This window comes from Narcine bancroftii, chromosome 13, assembly GCF_036971445.1.
Source record: "Narcine bancroftii isolate sNarBan1 chromosome 13, sNarBan1.hap1, whole genome shotgun sequence".
Lineage (NCBI taxonomy): Eukaryota > Metazoa > Chordata > Chondrichthyes > Torpediniformes > Narcinidae > Narcine > Narcine bancroftii.
In genome coordinates this window covers 18,089,988-18,114,348 of record NC_091481.1, presented here as the reverse complement: position 1 = coordinate 18,114,348, position 24,361 = coordinate 18,089,988, and the positions used below count along the sequence as shown (strand labels likewise).

General features: G+C 44.2%; 2 protein-coding genes across 16 annotated transcripts in view; one reads left to right on the top strand and one right to left on the bottom strand.

Annotated features, from left to right (window-relative positions):
- hdac10 (histone deacetylase 10) overlaps nt 1-24,361 on the top strand; it is a 66,178-nt gene that overhangs the window by 25,862 nt on the left and 15,955 nt on the right. Inside the window, exons 22-25 of one of the 15 annotated variants that reach the window (XR_011347826.1) lie at nt 7,299-7,444; nt 7,597-7,714; nt 8,250-8,340; nt 8,924-8,971. Coding sequence is in view for 7 of the 15 variants with exons in the window: in XM_069907876.1 (XP_069763977.1) it covers nt 8,924-8,971; nt 12,999-13,051 (101 nt within the window). In the remaining 8 variants the exon portion in view is untranslated. The other 14 variants (XR_011347829.1, XR_011347827.1, XR_011347825.1 and 11 more) reach the window with 14 other exon arrangements.
- Nucleotides 744-2,298, bottom strand: LOC138748148 (secreted frizzled-related protein 2-like). Its single transcript, XM_069907894.1, has 4 exons — nt 1,918-2,298; nt 1,656-1,825; nt 1,456-1,548; nt 744-1,301 (listed from the first exon to the last, which is right to left on the bottom strand). Exons 1-4 carry the CDS (start codon nt 2,289-2,291, stop codon nt 994-996), a joined length of 945 nt encoding a protein of 314 aa, XP_069763995.1. The 5' UTR covers nt 2,292-2,298; the 3' UTR covers nt 744-993.

The window sequence follows — 24,361 nt, the reverse complement described above, 5'->3', positions numbered from 1 at the left end:
ACTAACCAATGTAATTTAAAGCAGTTTGTTAACTGTCTGCTTAGCAGAGACCTGGAAAAATTATTTCCTCAGTTGGAGTGAACAGCCTTCGGTTACAACAATTTTTGCAGTTCAGTTTGCTGACAGAGCAAGCTAATATAAGGACAATGAGAGGCTCCGCTGATGATGCCTCCCCTTCAACAGACTTTAGAATGTGAAATAACCAAGGACTGAGGATAAATAAATTCAGTGTCAAATGAGAGAAGATGGCCGGATTTTTTTTTTAAATGACGACAATTAAAAAGTCAAAATACTATTTTTTGGAAATCAATAATTTAAAAACTAATTAGGAACTTTAATTTCAGTTTCAGAGAGATTGAGCAGCGATAACATCTAATTTGAAGGGAATATAATCTATAATTACTGCATTTTACACCAGTTTTCCAATGCACACTTTGCTGGTCTCTCACCACAAACTTGGACCCGTTTCTTGGACTAAGCTTTTAGTCATCTGTCTGAATGCCTTCTTGCACAGTCCTGTGTCAAGCAAGAGATGTCTCCTTCAAATCGCCTTGTTGAAGGATCTTTATAAAATGCAGGTTTTTCGTAGAATTCCATTAACCATCTAGGTCAACTCCAATTGAAATCAAGGAGATGTCAATTTGCAAATGTAATGAAGGAATATTGTAGCAACTCCACAACAGTTGTATTTTTTTCCATTGGGCTGTGGCATTTGGCATGTCTGAACCATTTGCTCATGAATTAATAGGCACTTTTAGTAACTTTTGACGTTCGAGCCCATTCTCTTTTGGTTCTTTGGAGAGCCGTCACTGAGAGTTAATGAAAACATCAACTGTTGTGCTTTTGTTGATATTTATGTACAAGAAAACATTTTACGCGAGGATCCACACTTTTACAATATGCTCGTTATTTTTCATGAATTTATATTTACAATAAGTGGTGTATATTAAAAGAGTGCATTAATGTATCCACGAGCAGTATGTCACCATCATACTAGCATTTATGTTGTTTCCATTTCCGAGCGGCAAGGATCAATTGAGTGTCTTTTTTGTGCCACAGGTAGATTTTATTTACTCTCATATTAGAGTCCTGAACATCACCGATGAGGACGTATTGCACGGCTCGGTTATGGCGAGCCATCTTCTGCACGCAGTTAGCATTGATGTAAAGCCATTGTTGAATAATGGTCCGCGTCCCTAAAGGAAACAGCGAGCCTGGGCTGATAATTTCCACCCTCCCGGCCACGTTGTATTCGGTATCTTCTGAAGCATTTCTCCTCTTGGCCAGTGTCACTTTCACAGCTGCGGACAGAGCAAAGTCATTCACTGCTCAGAGAGGTGACATTACACGACAAAGACCACCCCATCTTCTATATAACGGTTAAGTTTCCATTGCCTGGTTAAATGTGCAATTTGCTGGTCATGTCCAGAAACTACATTCCAAAAATAAACTTACCAAAACTGTTTCGACAAAATGTTTGCAAAACTCTTCTATGTGCACCCAGTTCCTCTGTACTCGGGCAGCCCTGGCAGGCAGGCTTTGGAAAAACTAAAGGGCAAAACCAAAGCATTACAAGTTCATTTAGATTGGAATTAAGCTTGACATAAAATGACAGGAGGCATTATCCCGTTAACTTATCCCAGGTCGTGGCTTACTTTTTCGATAGTGCGTGGACTCTGAGCTGTCCCATGTTAAGCACGTCTCCCCATCCGCTGGGAATCGGTCGCAGTGAAATACATCGGGCCAAGATAAACCGAGGCAAGCGAGGACCTGGCTGCAACTGTCCCGAACAGCACCACACATACTCCTGCAAGGCTGGATGAAGCTACGAGAAGGCAATGAGATTTTGATCATCCTTCAGCGTCAAATCAGATGCGAGTGAACCGAAGTGACCGCGCTTGCCATTGAAATACTCACGTATCCAAGCAAACCGGAGCAAATAGGGAGCAGAGGAAAGTTCGCGCTTGAGAGTGACAGCCTGTCCGGACAAGCGACTCCCACTTTGCGGATTTTGGAACGACTTCTCCGAGCGTGGTGTGGCCCAGCAAATTTGGAAGCCTCATTTCTGAGTACCCGACATCCTGACAGAGGCCCATTTCTTTTGGCACAGCCACACATTTCGTCGATATTCCAATATCAAAGCAATGGATCAGCACTGGGTGCCAGGCACAAAGCAGCGAGAGGAGGTGTCTCCGGAGACAACGCGCCATTCCTGCAGAGTGCACGGACAACTGAACTGTTCTGGACGACTTGTTGCGAGATTTATATCTTTTACAATCTGCTATCAACATATTCCAGATAAGCCTCAATTTCTCTTGATGGCCGTGATTATGCTCAGGGCAAGAGCAGTAAATACTCGTTTTTCAGTCTGCGCCGAGTCATTAGCGAATGGGTCATTAGACTGGATTTCTTTGCTTTTTGCAACAACGTGTCAAAATATTAATTAACAAGCATCTCTAACGACATCAATGCAGATGCAAGTTCGATTTGAGAGACTGCTTTCGCGCTGCTTTTCAGCGGATAGATAGACAGACAGACTCCCGAAGCCCCTTTGTGTCCGCGGATTTTTTTTCAAAAGTCAATGTGAGAAATAAAACAAAGGTGTGAAGTTTTTGATGAGACTCATTGTTTCCCGTCTCGTGTCTTGAATGCAAGCATTTCACTGGAGACACGTTTCTGACTTGGAGGACATCATGCAACACGTTCAAAGAGCCAGAAAATTAAAGATTAAACTGATTAAATTTGAATGGACACTTTATGTGGTAAATGAGATGTATGCAGACCAGTTTTTCACACCTACCTGGCCGGCCCCCTCCAGTCATTCAAACTTGGCTGCTCAGCATCCTATCATGTCATGTCCAAGGAGGTAAGTGAACCCAAAATGAATAAGCGTTTTCAATAAATTTTATATGAAACTAACATTTAAAAGATATATATTTTGAATCTTACAACCAGGGGAATAGTTTTCCTTCATTAATCAATAACACTTGGTTCTATCATCCTATAGATTTTGGTTACATACAATTATAGACTCTATAATTCAGATTTTCAGATTTCAGATTTATTATTAGAGTGGACGGAGACAGAATTACTACTTATTGGTAATGCAAAAAAAAACTATACACAAGGTACCCCTGTAAATATATAAAGAAATGTAAACAACTGACTGTGCAATACAGAGAGGAAAGAAAACCATAAAATCCAAAAGTAAGTGTCCTTAAATGAGTCCCTGACTGAGTCTATTGTGAGTCTGATGGTGGAGGGGTAGTTGCTGTTCCTGAACCTGATGGTGCTAGTCTTGTGGCACCTCTACCTCTTTCCTGATGGTAGCAGCAAGAACAGAGCCTGTGCTGGGTGGGGTGGGATCCTTGATGATTGCTACTGCTCTCTGATGGCTGCATTCCCTGTAGATGTTCTCAATCATGGGGAGGGTTTTCCCTGTGATGTCCTGGGGTGTGTCCACTACCTTTTGCAGGGCTTTTTGCTCAGGGGTACTGGTGTCCCCAAACCGGACCATGATAAAGCCGGTTAGTACACTTTTTCACCACACCTCTGTAGAAATTTGCCAGGGTTTCTGATGTCATGCCAACCTTCTCTTGAGGAAGTAGAGTTGCTTTCTTCACGATGCCATTAGTGTGTTGGGTCCAGGAAAGATCCTCTAAGATAGTTAGTTCTAAGAACTTAAACTTGTTCACCCTCTCCATCAATGATCACTGGATCGTACATATCTGGTTTTCCCTCCCTGAAGTCAACAATCAGCTCCTTGGTTCTGGTGAGATTTCTCGCTTTTAGAGTGCAATGTCGGGAACATTGCAGAAAAAAATTAACGTAATTACTGCCTGTGTGTTCGTTCACACTGGGCGCATTTTTAGACTGCAGCAGTCCCAGTGGCTGGACATGCAAGGAGAGTGGATGACTATCAACTAATCTTTCAGTATGATTTACAGGCTTCCTCCAAGAAGGTGTAGGGGTCCTGCAGGATAAATCACAGTGCAAGAAAAGACTCCAAATTCCTGCACGTTCCTTTTTAGACTGCCCGTGTAGCAGCAAAATTCCTTGATTGTGCCATTACATGCCTGCAGTCTAAAAACCATAATTGAGTGTGAGGCTAATTGCAGCAACTGGAAATGTAGTTTAACACATACCTGTTTTTTTTTAAATATGTTTAACTCTTATTTTTTTTTAAATTTTTTAATTTTTCACACCATAAATCACGTTAGCCATGATATAAATATGTTTAACTCTTAGATGCTATTGTTTGATGTAAAGTTGTTAAATGATCCTGATTGCACTGACTATTTCAAATTATCTCCTGAGAGACGCAAGATCAATGAAAAATGGACACGTGGACCATCCCTTTGCTTCCACAAAAACTACTTGACCTGCTTAGTTCCTCTAGAAATTTGTAGTGTTTTTTGCTGATAATTTAACCAATTTTACATTAAATACACTTTTCAGCAATAGTAATAATAAAGGCACCACTTATACATTTGTACACTTTCATTTGACCAACTTAAACGATGAACTGGAGTGGGAGCAAATTATCCTCAAGAGCAAGGGTCATCTCATAAGAAGTTTTCAGGATTATGTCATTGTAATTTTAGAAGCAGCTGGCATGTTACTTTTAATTACAATGTGAAAATATGAAGAAAGTAGGGTTGCACGGTTTACTTAACAGTTGGTGCAACGCTGTTATAGCACCAGTGACCGGGGTTCAAATCCAGCGATGTCTGTAAGGAGTTTGTACATTCTCCCTCTGTCTGTGTGGGTTTCCTTTGGGTGCTCCAGTTTCCTCCCACCATTCAAAGAAACATAACAGGGTAGGTCAATTGGGCAGCGGCACAAAAAAGACACTCAATTGATCCTTGCCGCTCGGAAATGGAAACAACATAAATGATGGTAACATAGTACTTGTGGATACATTAATGCAATCTTTTAATATACACCAGTTATTGTAAATGTAAATTCATGAAAAATAACGGCCACATTATAAAAGTGTGGATCCTTGCAAATGGAAAGTCTGTTGTGATTGTGTAAAATATGTTTTCTTGTACATAAATATCAACAAAAGCACAACAGTGGGCTGAAAGGGCCTGTTATCGTGCTGTATGTCTAAATTAAAGTCAAAGCACAGAGAGAATGTCACTGATCTTGCACCCAGTATTTTTTTCTCTATGTTTTAGTTTGGATCATAGTTTATTTTCCTGGTGCATAAGTGAATGCTGTGAAAGGTTTGATCTGTATTTCTGGACAGGTGGAAAATAATCCTGACATTTATACTTCATTTCAACTGCACAGTTTCTCCCATCAATTTACCAAAGATGTCGTGCAGAGACCCAGGGAAATGTTTAGAAACCCATGTACTTGTATAATTTACACATATAATTTCCACATTTAAACCATTTTCCTTTATTTCTCCAGCAGAATGACAACTGTGTGGAAAAACGAGATTTGCAATCCCTCTACTGAATACCTATTCTGTCCGGAAATCCAAACTAAAACTCTCTTTCTCACACTTGAACTGCAGCCGCGCTTCAGGCCAAATTCATTTTGAATTCTATGCTAAGAATGCGCCTGAAGAAGCAGAAGTCGCCCTTTAAATTGCTGTTCAGGTGGCAGCGTTTAAAGCACAACTGAAGGACACAGCTGCACAGGATGCGGCTCTGAGCCCACTCCAGCTCCTGCCCAGTGTCAGCTGTGATCAGCAGCCTGACCCTTCAACATCTGCTTTCAGCCAGTTGCATTCAGGTGGCTGGGGGAGCCACTGAGCTGAGCTGATTATCCCTCTCGGAGGAGGGTTACGTAGCTCACCTCAAGATCACCTCCTGCACATTCAGGTGGCCTCAAAACAGCCACATATTGCCTAACCATGCGGCTTTACATGTGGAGCAATTGGCCACCTGAAAGTGCCTTATGATGGGCTACCTGCAATGTAATTTATCACTTCGGACACATTTTCAATGTGGTTGGTTGAAAAAAAGCTCAACTCTCCTTGAGCAAAACTGTGGCATCTACGATATGCAGATGAATTGTCTCTCGGAGGACTGTAACTCTCCTGTTGGGCATCAGCATGTTCTCCAATTGTTCAAACATCATGTGTCATCATGCTTTGTTTGGTTATCTTGTCTGACATCAGAAAAGTAAGTAAAATGATAAAGGATCATTGATGGTTTTATTTAAAATCCTGTGACTGTGGGGTCTGGACCAAAGATGGTGGTGGCTGTGATCAGCATCAGCTACAAGGAGTTTTAGACTCTGGGGAAGCAGGACACCAGAAAACAGGGAGTCAATGCGCCCCACCACCCCCCTCCATTTGAGAAAGAGAAGCAGCAGAGATGACCCATGGGTCGGTGACCACGGCGGCCGGACCACTTTGGGGCTCAGGAATACCCAGCGGTCTGTTGGCATCTTGAGGTGAGGAAACCACGCAGGTTGCGGGCTGCTGGAGACTGGCTGAAGGGGTACCAAGTATCGGAACCGGGATGCAAGAGGAGGCAGAGGGCACTGAAGGTTTCCTGATCTTGTCAGAGGTTTGGATCAGGAGCTCGGGTGGCCGATGGTTTGGACTGGAGTGCTGGAGGTGAATCCACAGATACTCAGGATTCTGGGGGAATACCTTTTGCTTCTCTTTGACTGTAAGAGGCACCCAGCAATTTCTGCTGATGGCAATATCTTCAAGGTTCCTTTTATTGTCACATAATAATACATTAAAAATGTACCTATGTACATGATATACTTCAAATCTTTGTCACCGTAAGCCAAATGAGTCCAGCGCCCCTAATGATAAGAGAAACAAAAGAGAGTCCCCTCCAAGTCACTGAGTGTCCATGGATCCACCTCCAGCGCCCTCACAGCCACACAGACTCCAGTCCAAACCATCAGCCACCCAAGTTCCAGATCCAAACCCAATCAGGAAGCCTTCAGTGTCCAAGACCCTTCAGCAGCCTTCCTCGCCCTCAGCACCTTCCCGAATCTCAGTTCCGATACCTGGTTACATGAGCCAGTCTTCAGCAGCCTAGAGTCTGTGTTTGACCATCAGCCACTGAGCCACTTGATTTGCCCCGGAAACTCTCCATATCTGTCAACAAAAGGCGATTTCATGTAATATAACGCTATTTTAATTACATGACAATAAAGCAATCCTGAATATTTTGTAGGCACTTATCTGGTCTGGCTCGCAATCTGCTTTGCTTTCACACAATGCCTCTTTCTGCCCTTAAGGGAACAAGGGAAGATCTGAAAAACCCATATCTCAGGGATAAATTAAAATACATGTAATTGGATTGTTTTTGCTACAGCTTACTTATCAATGACAACAAGGCAAAAATGTACAAGGATCCAGTGTCTCTGAGAATACTTCACCTTCACTATTGCTTTTCTTAATGCAAATTGAATGGCACAGACAATTAGGTTATTGACATCAGTCAAATGGAATGACAAAAATGTAAGTCTACAGTAGTATTGTCTCTCTAAGGGAGTCACTTGAGCCATATTGTTGTGTGGAGCTGGTTCATGACTCTTGTTAATCAGATTTCCAAGAGAACGTTTTTGTTCCAAACATCAAGAATGTATGATTATAATCCCATTGAATTACAGGGCCGGTGACGAATTAGTACTTGATGTGAGCCAATCTGTCACAAGCATTCTGGGCACCAGTAAACAGAAATCGTCTTTTTTCAGATATGTTACCAAGTAATCAGCTTGTTAAACAATGGTAATGAGTTTATTGACAAGTCAAGTCTATTTATCGTTCATACCATGTTTGCATGGTAAAGACGAGATAATGTTTCTCCAGGACCATGGAACATATTTAATTATTGTACAATGTGCACCTAGACACCAACATTCTTAGTTGCTGAAGCCAAGCAGATATTTTGTTTAAAATCAATAGAATACATTAAATTTTTTTAAAAAGAAATACAAAAGATAGGTAATATGATGGGGTGATGATCAGAGAGTTAAATTTGTAATGGTGATGGGGTCAATCCTTTCGGTCTCTCCAATATTAATTTGGTAGAAATTTGGAGACAATCGTGTTTTGCCCACTTCTCATCAGTATTAAATATTGATGAACTGACTTTAGGAGGATTGGGCTGAATACAACCACTGCAAGTCTGTCTCACAATCTATAATGAGACTGATTAGATGAGTTAGAGATATGCACAGGAATTTAAGATAGGTGGGTCCCTTATGTAAGTTAATGGTATTGGATTCCTACCTTCCTAATCTCAATTTATACATATTTATAGATGACTATTTGGGGATTGCCAATTGTAGCTCGCTCCACTTGGCTGGATGACTGAGCCTGCAGTGTCATGAAGTTTTTGGGAACTCTTAAAGGTCAGTGAAACCACATGGCTCTGGTCCAAAGGGGTGTTGCATTTTTATTTTTAAAGGCTTCCATGGCCACTTGAAGAAGCAAATCATTCTTAACACTGGAAGATTTTGCTTCTTGAACACTTGAGTTTATTTTATGGATTTGCGGTTGCTGATCAGGAAAGTCACCTGAAAATTTTCCTATCACGTATCATTTTTTTAGATATCACCTATTTTTGTGATTTCCTGTCAATATGTTTTAAACATACAAAACCACGAAGTGCAGCATGTCATTGAAAATTCATTTTCTGCATTCGCACATGGACATCTTCCCTGCTGATCTTGATGCAGTCAGTGACAAACATGGTGAAAGGTTTCACCAGGATACTGCGACCATGGAAAAGTGGATTCAGGGCAACTGGAATCCATCAATGTGGCTGACTATTATTGTTGGACACTGACATGAGAGGCATCAGATGCTGAGTACAAATGAAAATCAGTGGTAAAACATTTTTAGGTCAGTCGAACTAATGCAATGTGTCAGCATCATTATGCGATTAAAAAGGCTAAATTCAATAGAAGTTAATGTTTCTCCATCTTCCTACAGGATACAGCAACTCTGAAATTCAGCTTGAAGTTGTCTATCATAATACAGGTACACAATTTTTTTTCAGGAAGTAATCCTTTTGAAAAAAAATGTCCAGTGTAATCTGATTCATTATGAATGTTGAATTCACAAACATTCAAATTTCAGACATATTTGAATTGTGGATATTTTGAAGGTTGTCCATTCATCCCATGCCTTTATGTTCTTGTGTGCCTTTAGTTAGGGTGACAAGATAACCAAAAGGGTCAAACTTTCCCACATTAGTCATGATTCAAGATTCCATATACAGTAAAACCCGGTATTCTGTGCGCATTGGAGCTGGTAGGTGCCGGATAAGACTTACTCTCAAGATACCTAACTATTACACCTACATTAAAAATAAATAGTTCAAAAGGCAAAAATACTATACTGAACAACATTTGTATGAATAAATAGACCTTAAAGAGTTTACTTTCAGTCATATTCTTTGAAAACATTTAACTCACTATATCTACAGGTTCCTCCCCCTCCAAGGAGTCACCCAAAAGAGAAAAATTAACATTATAGATAATTAACCCCTTCCCTCCCCCAAGTTTGACCGGGCAACCGGAGACACTTTAAGAAAGTCACCTCAACAGTGAGTGGCATCAACCAGCTCTTCATTCTGGGCGACACCATTGCTGTTTCACACAACTTTATTCAAACAGCTGCTACAAGCAAAGCACAGGCAAAGCCCTCCACTGGCTGAATATGTGATCCCATCTTCACCAAAGAGAACATTTACTTTTACAATTTTAAGCATGTATTTTTTTACCTATTATTTTATTCTCATTAATTCAAATTTTTTATTTATTTATTTTTGGCCAGTTGCTTGAGGCTGACAGTTGCTTAAATTCCAGGTGTTTCACTGTATTGACATACACACAAACTATACAAAAATCGCTTTTCTTTGTTTTCCCTGCAAAGGAACTCAAAGAAGCGCTACTAGTTCTAGGCCACCGGCAAGGTTAATATGGTTTCTTCTGGGTGCTCTGGTTTTCATCCATGTTCCAAAGACTACGGATTAGTACATTAGTTGCTCACAAGGGTAATTGGGTGGCACGGGCTTGTGGGCCTGAAGGGAGTGTTACTTTGCTCTAAATTTAATTATTTTGATGCAAGAGAGTGGATCCCACTGCCTCCTCTGATGCCACTGCTCCTGTATCCCCATAACCTTCCTTGCTGCACAGCTTCCTATCTTGTTCAGTGGTGAAGTCAAGGTTCTGAACCCCAAAACTGATTGGGAAGCTGTCGATACCCAAGGCCCTTGAAGAGCCCTGCTTGCCGTCAGTTCCCAATACCTGGTTCTCAGAAGCTGGTTACCAGCAGCCTCTGCTGGTAACTGGTTACCAGTGTGAGGCCTCTGAGCCGCCAAGCTGAAGAATGGTCCATTGCTGCAGTTCCCTACTCTGTAAGTGGGTGGAGAGTGTTCTCCCACTCTGGTACCCACAGATTCCTCAGAGTCCACAACCTTCGCAGTCTGAGCTACTGAATGTGGGCGCTGTCTTCTTGGATCTGGGCCTCTGAGGATTTTCACTGTCAAAAACCACCAGCCCAATTCCATTTGATGAAAGACCATGGCCCCACACCCCACTCCTCCTGGGTTGGTGGCATTGCTGCAGTTACAGCCATGACAATGCTGGTCTCTTGATAACTCTCTCAGAACGTTGAAGTCCAGCACTGAATTTACTCAATTATAGTTTTAAATTTTTTTTGAATATCAGGCCCTTTCTGCTCATGGACCCATGCCACCCAATTAAACCCAATTGATCTACAACCCCTGTAGGTTTTGAATGGTGGGAGGAAACCCACACAGACATGGGCAGAGCGTACAAACTCCTTACAGATGGCACCGGATTCAAACCCCAGTTGCTGGTGCAGTAACAGGGTTGCCCTAACCACTACACTAACTGTGCTCTTAAACTTTGATAAATATGAAAAGTCAAATACTGATACAGGTAAGAGATTTTCGATTCTTTTTTCCAAAATCAACATTGAAAATATTTATTTGAAAATGTGATACTACTATTCAAAGTTACACTCAATGAAGTTAAAGTTTAATTGCTGCAAAAAATACTCCTGAAGAAGCTGGATAAAAGTCCAGCTGACCCTTGTCAATGGCAACATCATGTTGAGTCGAAATGACTCCACAGAGGACTGTCAGCCGAAAACATCACAGCCTATTGATTCACTTCAAAGAAAATAACAGGTCCATAAGAATTAACTACATACAATCAGAAAAGAGTGATTATCTTGTCTGCTGCTTGTAGCCAATTGCTGATGACCAGTGATAAGGCACATTTGGCTGCAGAACTCCATAATCTTTTCTGGCCTTGGGGTTGTTAAAACAGAAACAAATTCTCAGTTGCAGCAAGACATTTATGTAATCAGCCTTATTGATCATTTTTACACTGAAACCTGAAAAAAATTAACATACCTACTTACCTCTGGTGTGTTCCCAATGTGTTCATTTTCACAGGGGTAACTTTTAGGGCACTTTTGCACAGCCTTCCTGTGTTGCGGAGTTTGTCGGAGGGGGAACGTTTTACGGAGTGGCTGCAGTCAATTTACATTGCAGCCGCTCTGTAAAAATGAGCTGGGGTGCCAGTGGAAAAATTACCGGATGGAATTTGCATAAAAAAATTCCGTCCTGACATTTTACACTGCCCCAGGAGCAGAAATTTTCCGCTGTTCAGTGGCTGTGTGAAAGTTATTGATTCCAGTGTGATAGAGGCTTTAAGTGATACACTTTTGGGTAAAATAAAATTGGTGTCTATTAATATCCTGCACAAAAGGCATTGTAAAATATTTACTGTTGTACAACAAATGAATGGAAATCTATACCTTACATGACTAGATAAATTAATTACTTTGCATTAAGGTAGTAAAAGCAATTTAGTGATTAGTCATGTAGGCTGCAGACCTTCGTAGAATCTGGCATTTGTCAGACAAACGTTTCTGCGTCATTGAAAGTTCAGCTAGTCAGGGCTTCGTTTATTAGTGAATAACAGCATCCAAACATTGCCACTGTGCTCTGAAAGAGTAAGCAACAAGCCATCCGCTGATACATTCAGCTGAAGCTGTAGCTTTTAACTTTTGTGCCTCAGAGGTTCTTTCAGGGCTATTTCTGAGGATAGTCATTGTCCTGCAGAGTAGGGTGTGGGAGATGTCTGGAGGGGACTGTGCAGCAGATTAAATGGTTTCATGGTTTACACAGCATTGACCTTTGTCTCTGCCCTGGGCAGGCGTAGCATAGAATAAGTTAAGTGAAATGAAGACTGTCAGCACAACAATGGCCTCTCAACCGTAAAGTTCGAGATTTATTAATTACTCTGGTGAGATAAGGAGAAAAAAACAGGTTTGAACTCCACCAGGCTCTATCCTCTCAGATGGATGTAAAGGTTAAAGGTTCCATTATTGTCATGTAATACTACATTTATAATGTAGCATACATTAAATTATTTAACTTTTGTCTACCGTAAGACAGAAAGAGAGTCGGCACTTTGTCCAGTTCCTAGGTACTCTCCCCTCCAAGTACTGACCAGTTTTGTGCTCCCCTCCAAGTACTGACCAGTTTTGTGCCCCCCTCCAAGTACTGACGAGTCTTGTGCCCCCCTCCAAGTACTGACCAGTCTTGTGCCTGCACAACTTTAGAGCCCTGCCCTGTTTAGCAGTGACACAACTCCAGATCCATCCTTTGTGGTTTTACCATATCCTGGTGATTGAGTTTCAGAGACACTTGTATCATTGCTTGTTTCAACTTGACGGTTACTATTTTCTCAGGCGTGTGTCGTTGATATAAGGCTGCCAATGCTTCCCTGTAATGGCTCATGTGTCCACTTCAAAGAAATACAGTCAGAAGTGTCTTGAAAGATATTTTCCACTCACCAACATCTGAATGCAAAGGGTATCTTCTTATCAGACAGATGTTTATGGATCTTGCTTCATACAAATTGGCTACTGCATTCCCCATGTTACAATCAAAGCCTTCATTGGATGTTAAACATCTTGGATGTTTTGAAAGTGAATTTAGTGCTTTATCTTTCTTCTTTTACAGAAAGCAAAACGAATGCAAAGAAAATTAAGCAGGCTCCTTACTCTGAAATCTAATCTTCCTGTTTATGCATGTCCAGGTAATGGTTAACGTTTGGATAACATCTTCCCACATCAGAGAAGCAACATGTTTCCCTTTGTGATATCCTCATATTCAAATAGGGAGAACAAAATTAAAAGGGGCATTCGTTTATCCAGAGTCTTTCCCAATCTTGTGGTTCCTTAAAACACTCAAGAGCCAATTAAATAATTTTGCAATGTTGCCAGAGTTGGAATATTAAAATAATGGGCGCATCAATAAGTTGCTCGGGATTACAATTAAATCATTGTGCAAGTAAGACTTTCATTGCATCAATAAATTTATTTATGTACAGAGGACAATAAACTCTTTAATTTATCATTCATTCTTTCCCCACCAGTTTACCTGGAGTATTAATGCACAATGCAAGCTAGGAATCTTTCAAATTCAGTTTCTGTTCGAGTGTGACATAATTAATGTCAACTTTGAAAAGTCAACAACTGTCAAAGGAGAGCTCACAGCCCAGTGTGCTAAACTAGAGATTCCACATCGGCTTTTGGGAGAATGCTTAGAATCAAACTAATTCAAAGGTACAGTCAGGTGCCTTACTCCAGTGAATTAGACTCTATTTGGATATTGATTGGGAAACTGGAAAGGTAATCTCTGACAAATTGGAGACTGGACAAACCCATTCCAGTCAATTACCATCTGATCATCCTTTTCTCAATCATCAGTAAAGCCTACGAGATGGCTTTTTAGAGCAGCTTGTTGATGAACCCACTTGAGCAGTGGTTTTCAAACTCTTTCCACTCACATACCACTTTAAGTAATCCCTATGCCACTCATGACAAACTCTGGCCCGCGATATAATTATATTTGGCCCGCAAGATCATATTAAATATATATTAGAGTTGGCCTGCTGGCCGCCGCGCAAGTATAGCACATGCACAGCAGCAGGCACCACCATAGTAGTTTTTAGCACTTCCACAGCAGGCACAGCAGTACACCGATATAGTTAACGGGAACGTTAATTAGATATTCACAGCGGCGCTGATACAACGGACCCGCCGCCTAGCTACAACGGACCCGCCGCCTAGCTACAACGGACCCGCCGCCTAGCTACAACGGACCCGCCGCCTAGCTACAACGGACCCGCCGCCTAGCTACAACGGACCCGCCGCCTAGCTACAACGGACCCGCCGCCTAGCTACAACGGACCCGCCGCCTAGCTACAACGGACCCGCCGCCTAGCTACAACGGACCCGCCGCCTAGCTACAACGGACCCGCCGCCTAGCTACAACGGACCCGCCGCCTAGCTACAACGGACCCGCCGCCTAGCTACAACGGACCCGCCGCCTAGCTACAACGGACCCGCCGCCTAGCTACAACGGACCCGCCGCCTAGCTACAACGGACCCGCCGCCTAGCTACAACGGACCCGCCGCCTAGCTACAACGGACCCGCCGCCTAGCTCCATGTGGCTGGACATGGTGGGTCACCTCCGCGTCTCCTTGAGCTTCATCTGTGGGCGGGTGCTGCTGGGCATTGGACTTTCCGCTGGGGTGGAGGTCGCGGACGAGTTCCACTGCTCTCACGGTATTCCCGGTGAGATGGCGAGACCAGCGGGGACTCCTTGGGTTGTTGGCGGCGGTTGCAGCAGGCGGAGGCGGAGGAGGGAGAGGGGGCAGAGGGGGGGATGCCGCTCGAGTTTGCTGGCTGGGCTGGGGAGGGCTCCCTGCAGACCTCCGCTCCCTGGCATGCTTCTCGGCAACGTGCGATCCTTGGCTTAAAAGCTAGAGAGAAATATTATTTATTGAATATTTTATTTCTTATTTGTTAATGCTTCTTATGGAAAGAGTTTAACCAAAACTATTATTAAACATTTATTTTAATAAGAAAAAGTTTAACATTACATATGTTGAGAAAAAACATGCAGATGTTGTTGAAAATTTTCAATAAATATTTAGTTCGGCCCTCGCAGTCCAAGTTTTTAATTTTGGCCCTTGGTGAATTTGAGTTTGACACCCCTGCCCTATGCTGTAGGTGCTCTGTGATTAGTAAGGGATTACTTAAAGTGGTATGTGAATGGGAGAAAAAGTTTGAAAACCACTAATTGACTCGTTATTGTGCATGGTTTCATAACTACAGGAAGGATATCAATAAGATAGAGAGAGTGCAGAGAAGATTTACCAGAATGTTGCCCAGACTTAGGGACTGAGTTACAGGGAAAGGTTAAACAGGTTAGGACTTTATTCCCTGGAGCGTAGAAGAATGAGGCTTGATTTGATATTTATAGAGGGGGATAGACAGAGTAAATGTAGATAGGCTTCTTCCATTGAGGATGGGTGAGAATCAAACAAGAGGACATGGGGTAAGGGTGAAAAGGGAAAAGTTTAGGGGGTACATGAGGGGGATCTTCTTCACTCAAAGAGTGGTGGGAGTGTGGAACGAGCTTCCAGCTGAGGGTTTGATTTTAATATTTAAGGGAAATTTGGACAGGTATATGGATGGGAGATGTATGGAGGACTGTGGACTGAGTGCAGGTCAGTGGGACTAGGCAAGAAAAAAATGGTTTTGCACACACTAGAGGGGCTGAAGTGGCCTGTTTCTGTGCTGTAATTGTTTTATGGAAATGGCCCAATGACAATTTTTCTCACGTAAAATATTTCAGTAGCAATTGGGTCTAGAGCAGTGGTTCTCAACCTTTTTTCCTCACTCACATAGTTCTTTAAGTTATTCCTTACTAATCACAGAGCACCTATGGCAGAGGGATTATCTAAGGTGGTATGTGAGGGAAAAGAAAAAGTTTGAAAATTACTGCACTAGAGGATGGATTGTTTGCTGTGCAATGCGCCAGAGGTGATTAGAGAGCTTAGAGGAATGGAACCATTAGGGAGCAGTGATCACAATATGACTGAGTTCAATTTGAGATTTAACAAGGAGAAACTAAAGTCAGATGTGCCCATATTTCAATGGAGTAAAGGGAATTACAGCATCATGAGAGAGGAACTGGTCAAAGTAGACAGGAAGGGGCACTAGTAGGGGAGAGGAATTGAATTTCTGTAATAAATGAGGAAGGTACAGGATAAATATATGCCAAGAAAGAGAAAACATTTACGGGTAAATGAGAAAATGTTACCACTGTGGCTGACAAGGGAAGTCAAAGCCAACGTAAAAGCAAGAGAGGGCATACAAGGAAGCAAAAATTAATGGGAAGTTTTTAAAAACGAAGATAACCAAAAATCTCATAAGGCTAGCAAATAATATCAAAGAGGATACAAATAGCTTGTTCAAGTATATTAAGCATAAAAGAGAGGTGAGAGTAGATAAGGACCACTAGAAAATGATACTGGAGAAATAATAATGGGTGGCAAGGAGATGGAGGAGGAACTGAGTGAGTATTTTACATCAATCTTGTCTGTCGAAGGGTATCAGGGAAGGGAAGTGAGTGTAGTTACATTAATCTTGTCTGTCGAAGGGTATCAGGGAAGGGAAGTGAGTGTAGTTACTATTTCAAGGGAGAAGGTGCTCAGAAAGCTGTATGGTTGAAGGATGGCTACGTCTCTCAGACCAGATGGATTGCACCCTTAGAAATTGTGAAGGCATTGTATTGATCTTTCAGGAATCAGTAGAATCTGGTGTGGTCCTGAATGACTGGAAAATTGTAGACGTTACTCCACTATTCAAGAAGGGAGGGAGGCAGTAGAAAGGAAATTATAGACTGGTTAGCCTGGTGTCAATGGTTGGGAAATTAGTGGAGTTGATTGTCAAGGATAAGGTTACAGAGTACTTGGAGGCACATGACAAGATAGGCCACATCTAAGGCAAAATCTTGCTTGACAGAACTATGAATTCCTTGAGGAAGTGACAAACAATCTGGATAAGGGAGATGTAGTGGATGCTGTGTATTTGAATTTTCAGAAGGCCTTTGATAAGGTGTGGCATATGAAATGTGCAGGTAGAGCATTGGCAGGAAACAGGGAGTCGGAATACAGGATCCTTTTATATTGTATAGTAATAATTTGGATGATGGAATGAACGGCTTTGTGGCCAAGTTTGCAGATGATATGAAGGTAGGTGGAGGATCAGGTAGTGTTGAGCAAACAGGGTGGCTGTAGAAGGACTTAATTGGATTAGAAGAAAGGGCAGAGAAGTGGCAAATGAAATATAATATCGCAAAGTGCACACTCATGCACTTCAGTAGAAAAAAAAATGGGCAGGTGTTTTTAAATGGGGAGAAAATTGAAAATACCCAGATGCAGAGGGACCTGGGAATATAAAAGCAGGAATGTGATATTGAGGCTTTATAAGGCAATGGTGAGACCTCACTTGGAGTATTGTGAGCAGGTTTGGCTCCACATTTGAGAAATGATGTGCTGACAGCTCTTGGCCTGTACTCATTGGAATTTAAGAGGATGAGGGGGACTTCATTTGAAACATTCAAATGTTGAAAGGCATGGACAGAGTCGATCTAGAAAGGTTGTTTCCCATGGCAGGAGAATCTAGGACAATGTGGCACAACTTCAGGATTGAAGGATGTCCACTTAGAACAAAGATGCAAAGGAATTTCTTTAGCCAGAGGCTGGTAAATCTATGAAATTTGTTGAGGAGGCCAGATCATTTAAGGTTCTTGATTAGCCAGGGCATCAAAGGTTACCAGCAGTGGTACTGAGTGGGGAAAAAGCATCAGCAGACTTGATGGGTTGAATAGCCTTTTTCTGTTCTTATGATCTTTATGGTAATGAAAGTTATTACTAACAACACTACAAATTCCTACTGATTCATCAAGGCCCTTAGCATTAGTTCCACCGGGACCACACCCTCTGTGATCTGTGGCATATATAAGAGACAGGAGAGAGAGGGAGGGAGAGAGAGAGAGAGTAAATAATTCAGAGATCTGCAAGCTTGCACTATCATTTATTAAAATCATCACTGTTCTTCTATCCTGGTGCCATTTTCCAGCATGATCCCTATTTCCTTTAATGTCCAGAAACCCAGGTGCTGCATTTTTTGGGAGGTTAAAAAATGAGAAATGAATATCCTGAAGACCATTAATCTACAGAGGGATCTTAAGGTGCAAGTCCATAGCTCCTTGAAAGTGGCAGTGCAACTTTATAGGTTGATGAAGATGGCATATGACATGCTTGCCTCCATTAGTTGGGGCATTGAGTATGAAAATTGGGAAGGTGTAATGCAACTATATAGTTAGGGTACATTCTGTGCATTTCTAGATGCCACACTAGGAAGGATGTGGAGGCATTAGAGAGAATGCAGAAGTTGTTTACCAAGAGGTGGCATAGGTTGGTGCATATTAACCAGAAGATGAATTTAGGGAAATCTTTTTCTCTGAAGCATCATGGCGACCTGATGGTGAGACATAAAATGATAAGAGGCATGGATGGGGTCGGAAGTTGGAGTCTTTTCCCAGGGTGGAAATGTCAAAAACTGGAGGGCAAAGGTGACAGAAGGAAAATTTAAAGGAGATTTAGGAGATAAGTTCTTTTTTTACAGAGTGTAGCAGATGCCTAGGCCACAATGTCAATATTGAGGTGGTAGAAGCAGACAGGGCAGGAATTTTTAAGTGGCATTTAGATAGACACATGAATTGGCAGCAAATAGAGGGATATGGACAGTGCAGGTCATTGAGTTCGATTGGTATCATGGTCAGTACAGCCATGGGAGGCTGAAGGACCTTCTGTGCGGCACTGTTCTAGTCTATTGATCCCTGTTTTAATAATAACTGAGCATCCGTAGCCCACGGGATAGAGAATTATAATGGTTCATCATTCATTATGTTACATTAATCTTTTTTGCTTCGGTTGGGGTTGGCTCAGCTGGGATGGTAGCAAAAAACAGTGATGCTGGAAGCTCAACCAGTGTGAGAGACCCAGCGATGCCCTGTAGGGGGCGCCGCGGACCGGCCGCCGCCGCTCTCTGGCCTGCAGGAACAATGGCGGCCACTGGCCCGAAAGTCGTGCAAAGTACGCAACGGAAGCAAAGAGGGAGGGACGTCGCATACAAACAGCGATTGGAGGTCAGTTCGGGCTTGAGAGGCGCTTTGATGAGCCAAGGGAGGGGAGTGCGGGGGTGGTGGGGACGGAGAAGGAAGGGGGGGAGAGAAGGGGGGGAAGGAAAAGGGGAGAGAAAGAGGTGAGAGAAGGGGGTAAGGAAAAGGGGAGAAGGGGGTAAGGAAGAGGGGGGAGGGGTAAGGAAAAGGAGAGGGTGAAGGAGAGAAAGGGTAAGGAAAAGGGGAGAGGGTGAAGGAGAGAAAGGGTAAGGAAAAGGGGAGAGGGTGAAGGAGAGAAAGGGTAAGGAAAAGGGGAGAGGGTGAAGGAGAGAAAGGGTAAGGAAAAGGGGAGAGGGTGAAGGAGAGAAAGGGGTAAGGAAAAGGAGAGGGTGAAGGAGAGAAAGGGTAAGGAAAAGGGGAGAGGGTGAAGGAGAGAAAGGGTAAGGAAAAGGGGAGAGGGTGAAGGAGAGAAAGGGTAAGGAAAAGGGGAGAGGGTGAAGGAGAGAAGGGGTAAGGAAAAGGAGAGGGTGAAGGAGAGAAAGGGTAAGGAAAAGGGGAGAGGGTGAAGGAGAGAAAGGGTAAGGAAAAGGGGAGAGGGTGAAGGAGAGAAAGGGTAAGGAAAGGGAGAGGGTGGAGAGAAGGGGGTAAGGAAAAGGTGAGAGGGTGAAGGAGAGAAAGGGTAAGGAAAAGGGGAGAGAGTGAAGGAGAGAAAGGGTAAGGAAAAGGGGAGAGAGTGAAGGAGAGAAAGGGTAAGGAAAAGGGGAGAGGGTGAAGGAGAGAAGGGGGTAAGAAAAGGGGAGAGGGTGAAGGAGAGAAAGGGTAAGGAAAAGGGGAGAGGGTGAAGGAGAGAAAGGGTAAGGAAAAGGGGAGAGGGTGAAGGAGAGAAAGGGTAAGGAAAAGGGGAGAGGGTGAAGGAGAGAAAGGGTAAGGAAAAGGGGAGAGGGTGAAGGAGAGAAGGGGGTAAGGAAAAGGAGAGGATGAAGGAGAGAAAGGGTAAGGAAAAGGGGAGAGGGTGAAGGAGAGAAAGGGTAAGGAAAAGGGGAGAGGGTAAAGGAGAGAAAGGGTAAGGAAAAGGGGAGAGGGTGAAGGAGAGAAAGGGTAAGGAAAAGGGGAGAGGGTGAAGGAGAGAAAGGGTAAGGAAAAGGGGAGAGGGTGAAGAAGAGAAAGGGTAAGGAAAAGGGGAGAGGGTGAAGGAGAGAAGGGGTAAGGAAAAGGAGAGGGTGAAGGAGAGAAAGGGTAAGGAAAAGGGGAGAGGGTGAAGGAGAGAAAGGGTAAGGAAAAGGGGAGAGGGTGAAGGAGAGAAAGGGTAAGGAAAAGGGGAGAGGGTGAAGGAGAGAAAGGGTAAGGAAAAGGGGAGAGGGTGAAGGAGAGAAAGGGTAAGGAAAAGGGGAGAGGGTGAAGGAGAGAAAGGGTAAGGAAAAGGGGAGAGGGTGAAGGAGAGAAAGGGTAAGGAAAAGGGGAGAGGGTGAAGGAGAGAAAGGGTAAGGAAAAGGGGAGAGGGTGAAGGAGAGAAAGGGGTAAGGAAAAGGAGAGGGTGAAGGAGAGAAAGGGTAAGGAAAAGGGGAGAGGGTGAAGGAGAGAAAGGGTAAGGAAAAGGGGAGAGGGTGAAGGAGAGAAAGGGTAAGGAAAAGGGGAGAGGGTGAAGGAGAGAAGGGGGTAAGGAAAAGGAGAGGGTGAAGGAGAGAAAGGGTAAGGAAAAGGGGAGAGGGTGAAGGAGAGAAAGGGTAAGGAAAAGGGGAGAGGGTGAAGGAGAGAAAGGGTAAGGAAAAGGGGAGAGGGTGAAGGAGAGAAAGGGGTAAGGAAAAGGAGAGGGTGAAGGAGAGAAAGGGTAAGGAAAAGGGGAGAGGGTGAAGGAGAGAAAGGGTAAGGAAAAGGGGAGAGGGTGAAGGAGAGAAAGGGTAAGGAAAAGGGGAGAGGGTGAAGGAGAGAAGGGGGTAAGGAAAAGGAGAGGGTGAAGGAGAGAAAGGGTAAGGAAAAGGGGAGAGGGTGAAGGAGAGAAAGGGTAAGGAAAAGGGGAGAGGGTGAAGGAGAGAAAGGGTAAGGAAAGGGAGAGGGTGGAGAGAAGGGGGTAAGGAAAAGGTGAGAGGGTGAAGGAGAGAAAGGGTAAGGAAAAGGGGAGAGAGTGAAGGAGAGAAAGGGTAAGGAAAAGGGGAGAGGGTGAAGGAGAGAAGGGGGTAAGAAAAGGGGAGAGGGTGAAGGAGAGAAAGGGTAAGGAAAAGGGGAGAGGGTGAAGGAGAGAAAGGGTAAGGAAAAGGGGAGAGGGTGAAGGAGAGAAAGGGTAAGGAAAAGGGGAGAGGGTGAAGGAGAGAAAGGGTAAGGAAAAGGGGAGAGGGTGAAGGAGAGAAGGGGGTAAGGAAAAGGAGAGGATGAAGGAGAGAAAGGGTAAGGAAAAGGGGAGAGGGTGAAGGAGAGAAAGGGTAAGGAAAAGGGGAGAGGGTAAAGGAGAGAAAGGGTAAGGAAAAGGGGAGAGGGTGAAGGAGAGAAAGGGTAAGGAAAAGGGGAGAGGGTGAAGGAGAGAAAGGGTAAGGAAAAGGGGAGAGGGTGAAGAAGAGAAAGGGTAAGGAAAAGGGGAGAGGGTGAAGGAGAGAAGGGGGTAAGGAAAAGGAGAGGGTGAAGGAGAGAAAGGGTAAGGAAAAGGGGAGAGGGTGAAGGAGAGAAAGGGTAAGGAAAAGGGGAGAGGGTGAAGGAGAGAAAGGGTAAGGAAAAGGGGAGAGGGTGAAGGAGAGAAAGGGTAAGGAAAAGGGGAGAGGGTGAAGGAGAGAAAGGGTAAGGAAAAGGGGAGAGGGTGAAGGAGAGAAAGGGTAAGGAAAAGGGGAGAGGGTGAAGGAGAGAAGGGGGTAAGGAAAAGGAGAGGGTGAAGGAGAGAAAGGGTAAGGAAAAGGGGAGAGGGTGAAGGAGAGAAAGGGTAAGGAAAAGGGGAGAGGGTGAAGGAGAGAAAGGGTAAGGAAAAGGGGAGAGGGTGAAGGAGAGAAAGGGTAAGGAAAAGGGGAGAGGGTGAAGGAGAGAAAGGGTAAGGAAAAGGGGAGAGGGTGAAGGAGAGAAAGGGTAAGGAAAAGGGGAGAGGGTGAAGGAGAGAAAGGGTAAGGAAAAGGGGAGAGGGTGAAGGAGAGAAGGGGGTAAGGAAAAGGAGAGGGTGAAGGAGAGAAAGGGTAAGGAAAAGGGGAGAGGGTGAAGGAGAGAAAGGGTAAGGAAAAGGGGAGAGGGTGAAGGAGAGAAAGGGTAAGGAAAAGGGGAGAGGGTGAAGGAGAGAAAGGGTAAGGAAAAGGGGAGAGGGTGAAGGAGAGAAGGGGTAAGGAAAAGGAGAGGGTGAAGGAGAGAAAGGGTAAGGAAAAGGGGAGAGGGTGAAGGAGAGAAAGGGTAAGGAAAAGGGGAGAGGGTGAAGGAGAGAAAGGGTAAGGAAAAGGGGAGAGGGTGAAGGAGAGAAGGGGGTAAGGAAAAGGAGAGGGTGAAGGAGAGAAAGGGTAAGGAAAAGGGAGAGGGTGAAGGAGAGAAAGGGTAAGGAAAAGGGGAGAGGGTGAAGGAGAGAAAGGGTAAGGAAAAGGGGAGAGGGTGAAGGAGAGAAAGGGTAAGGAAAAGGGGAGAGGGTGAAGGAGAGAAAGGGTAAGGAAAAGGGGAGAGGGTGAAGGAGAGAAGGGGGTAAGGAAAAGGAGAGGGTGAAGGAGAGAAAGGGTAAGGAAAAGGGGAGAGGGTGAAGGAGAGAAAGGGTAAGGAAAAGGGGAGAGGGTGAAGGAGAGAAAGGGTAAGGAAAAGGGGAGAGGGTGAAGGAGAGAAAGGGTAAGGAAAAGGGGAGAGGGTGAAGGAGAGAAGGGGGTAAGGAAAAGGAGAGGGTGAAGGAGAGAAAGGGTAAGGAAAAGGGGAGAGGGTGAAGGAGAGAAAGGGTAAGGAAAAGGGGAGAGGGTGAAGGAGAGAAAGGGTAAGGAAAAGGGGAGAGGGTGAAGGAGAGAAGGGGGTAAGGAAAAGGAGAGGGTGAAGGAGAGAAAGGGTAAGGAAAAGGGGAGAGGGTGAAGGAGAGAAAGGGTAAGGAAAAGGGGAGAGGGTGAAGGAGAGAAAGGGTAAGGAAAAGGGGAGAGGGTGAAGGAGAGAAAGGGTAAGGAAAGGGAGAGGGTGGAGAGAAGGGGGTAAGGAAAAGGTGAGAGGGTGAAGGAGAGAAAGGGTAAGGAAAAGGGGAGAGAGTGAAGGAGAGAAAGGGTAAGGAAAAGGGGAGAGGGTGAAGGAGAGAAAGGGTAAGGAAAAGGGGAGAGGGGGAAGGGGGTAAGGAAAAGGGGAGGGGGGAAGGAGTATGGAAAAGGAGAGGGGGAAGGTTAGAAGGAAAAGAGGGGTGGAGAAGGGAAAGGGTGAAGGAGAGAAAGGGTAAGGAAAAGGGGTGAGGGTGAAGGAGAGAAAGGGTAAGGAAAAGGGGAGAGGGTGAAGGAGAGAAAGGGTAAGGAAAAGGGGAGAGGGGGAAGGGGGAAGGAGTATGTAAAAGGAGAGGGGGAAGGTTAGAAGGAAAAGAGGGGGAGGAGAAGGAAAGGGTGAAGGAGAGAAGGGGGTAAGGAAAAGGGGAGAGGGGAAGGAGAGAAGGGGTAAGGAAAAGGGGAGAGGGGAAAGGAGTAAGGAAAAGGAGGGTGAAGGTTAGAAGGGGTAAAGAAAAGGAGAGTGGGAAGGGGAGAAGGAAAAGAGAGGGGAGGAGATGGGAAGGGGAGAAGGAGAAGGGGGGGTGGTCAGGTAATAGTGAAGCCCTTGTGGAGGATGCAGCCACTCCTCTGTCTGGTCTCGGACCAATGGGAAAAGGGCTGCAAAAGGAGGCACATCCAGTACTCAGCAATTGGTACCAGTCTACCGATTAAACATTTCAGAAGCTCATATCTGTGTTAACACTGCATACTCCTCACATCTGGGGTCTTGTGTTCAGACTTCCACATCTGGGGACATCTCCAACCATTAATGCTGCAGACCCCCACATCTTGGGTCTTGTGCGTCCCTTGTTAACGCTACAGACTTCCACATCTGCAATCATATGTGTCCATTGTTAAAGCTGCATTCCCCCACATCTGCCGATTTGTGTATCCTGTGTTAATGCTGCAGACCCTCACATATGGAGTCTCGTGTATCCTGTGTCAATGTTGCTGACCCCCATATCTGTGGTCTCTTGTTTCCTGTATTAATGCTGCAGACCTCCGTACCTGGGGTCTTGTGTATCCTGTATTAATGCTGCAGACCTCCATACCTGAGGTCTCGTGTATTCTGTATTAATGCTGCAGACTTCCATATCTGGGGTCTCATGTTCTCTGTTAACATTGTAGACCTCTGTGTCTTCAGTCTCATGTGTCCCCTGTTAATGCTGCAGACCCCCCACATATCT

Coding starts and splice junctions, on each gene's coding strand:
- LOC138748148 (XM_069907894.1), bottom strand. CDS start 2,291: ATGTTGATAGCAGATTGTAAAAGATATAAATCTCGCAACAAGTCGTCC. Junction 1,826..1,917: donor GCTCCGGTTTGCTTGGATAC/GTGAGTATTTCA, acceptor GCCTTCTCGTAG/CTTCATCCAGCCTTGCAGGA. Junction 1,302..1,455: donor ATTTTGTCGAAACAGTTTTG/GTAAGTTTATTT, acceptor CTCTGTCCGCAG/CTGTGAAAGTGACACTGGCC.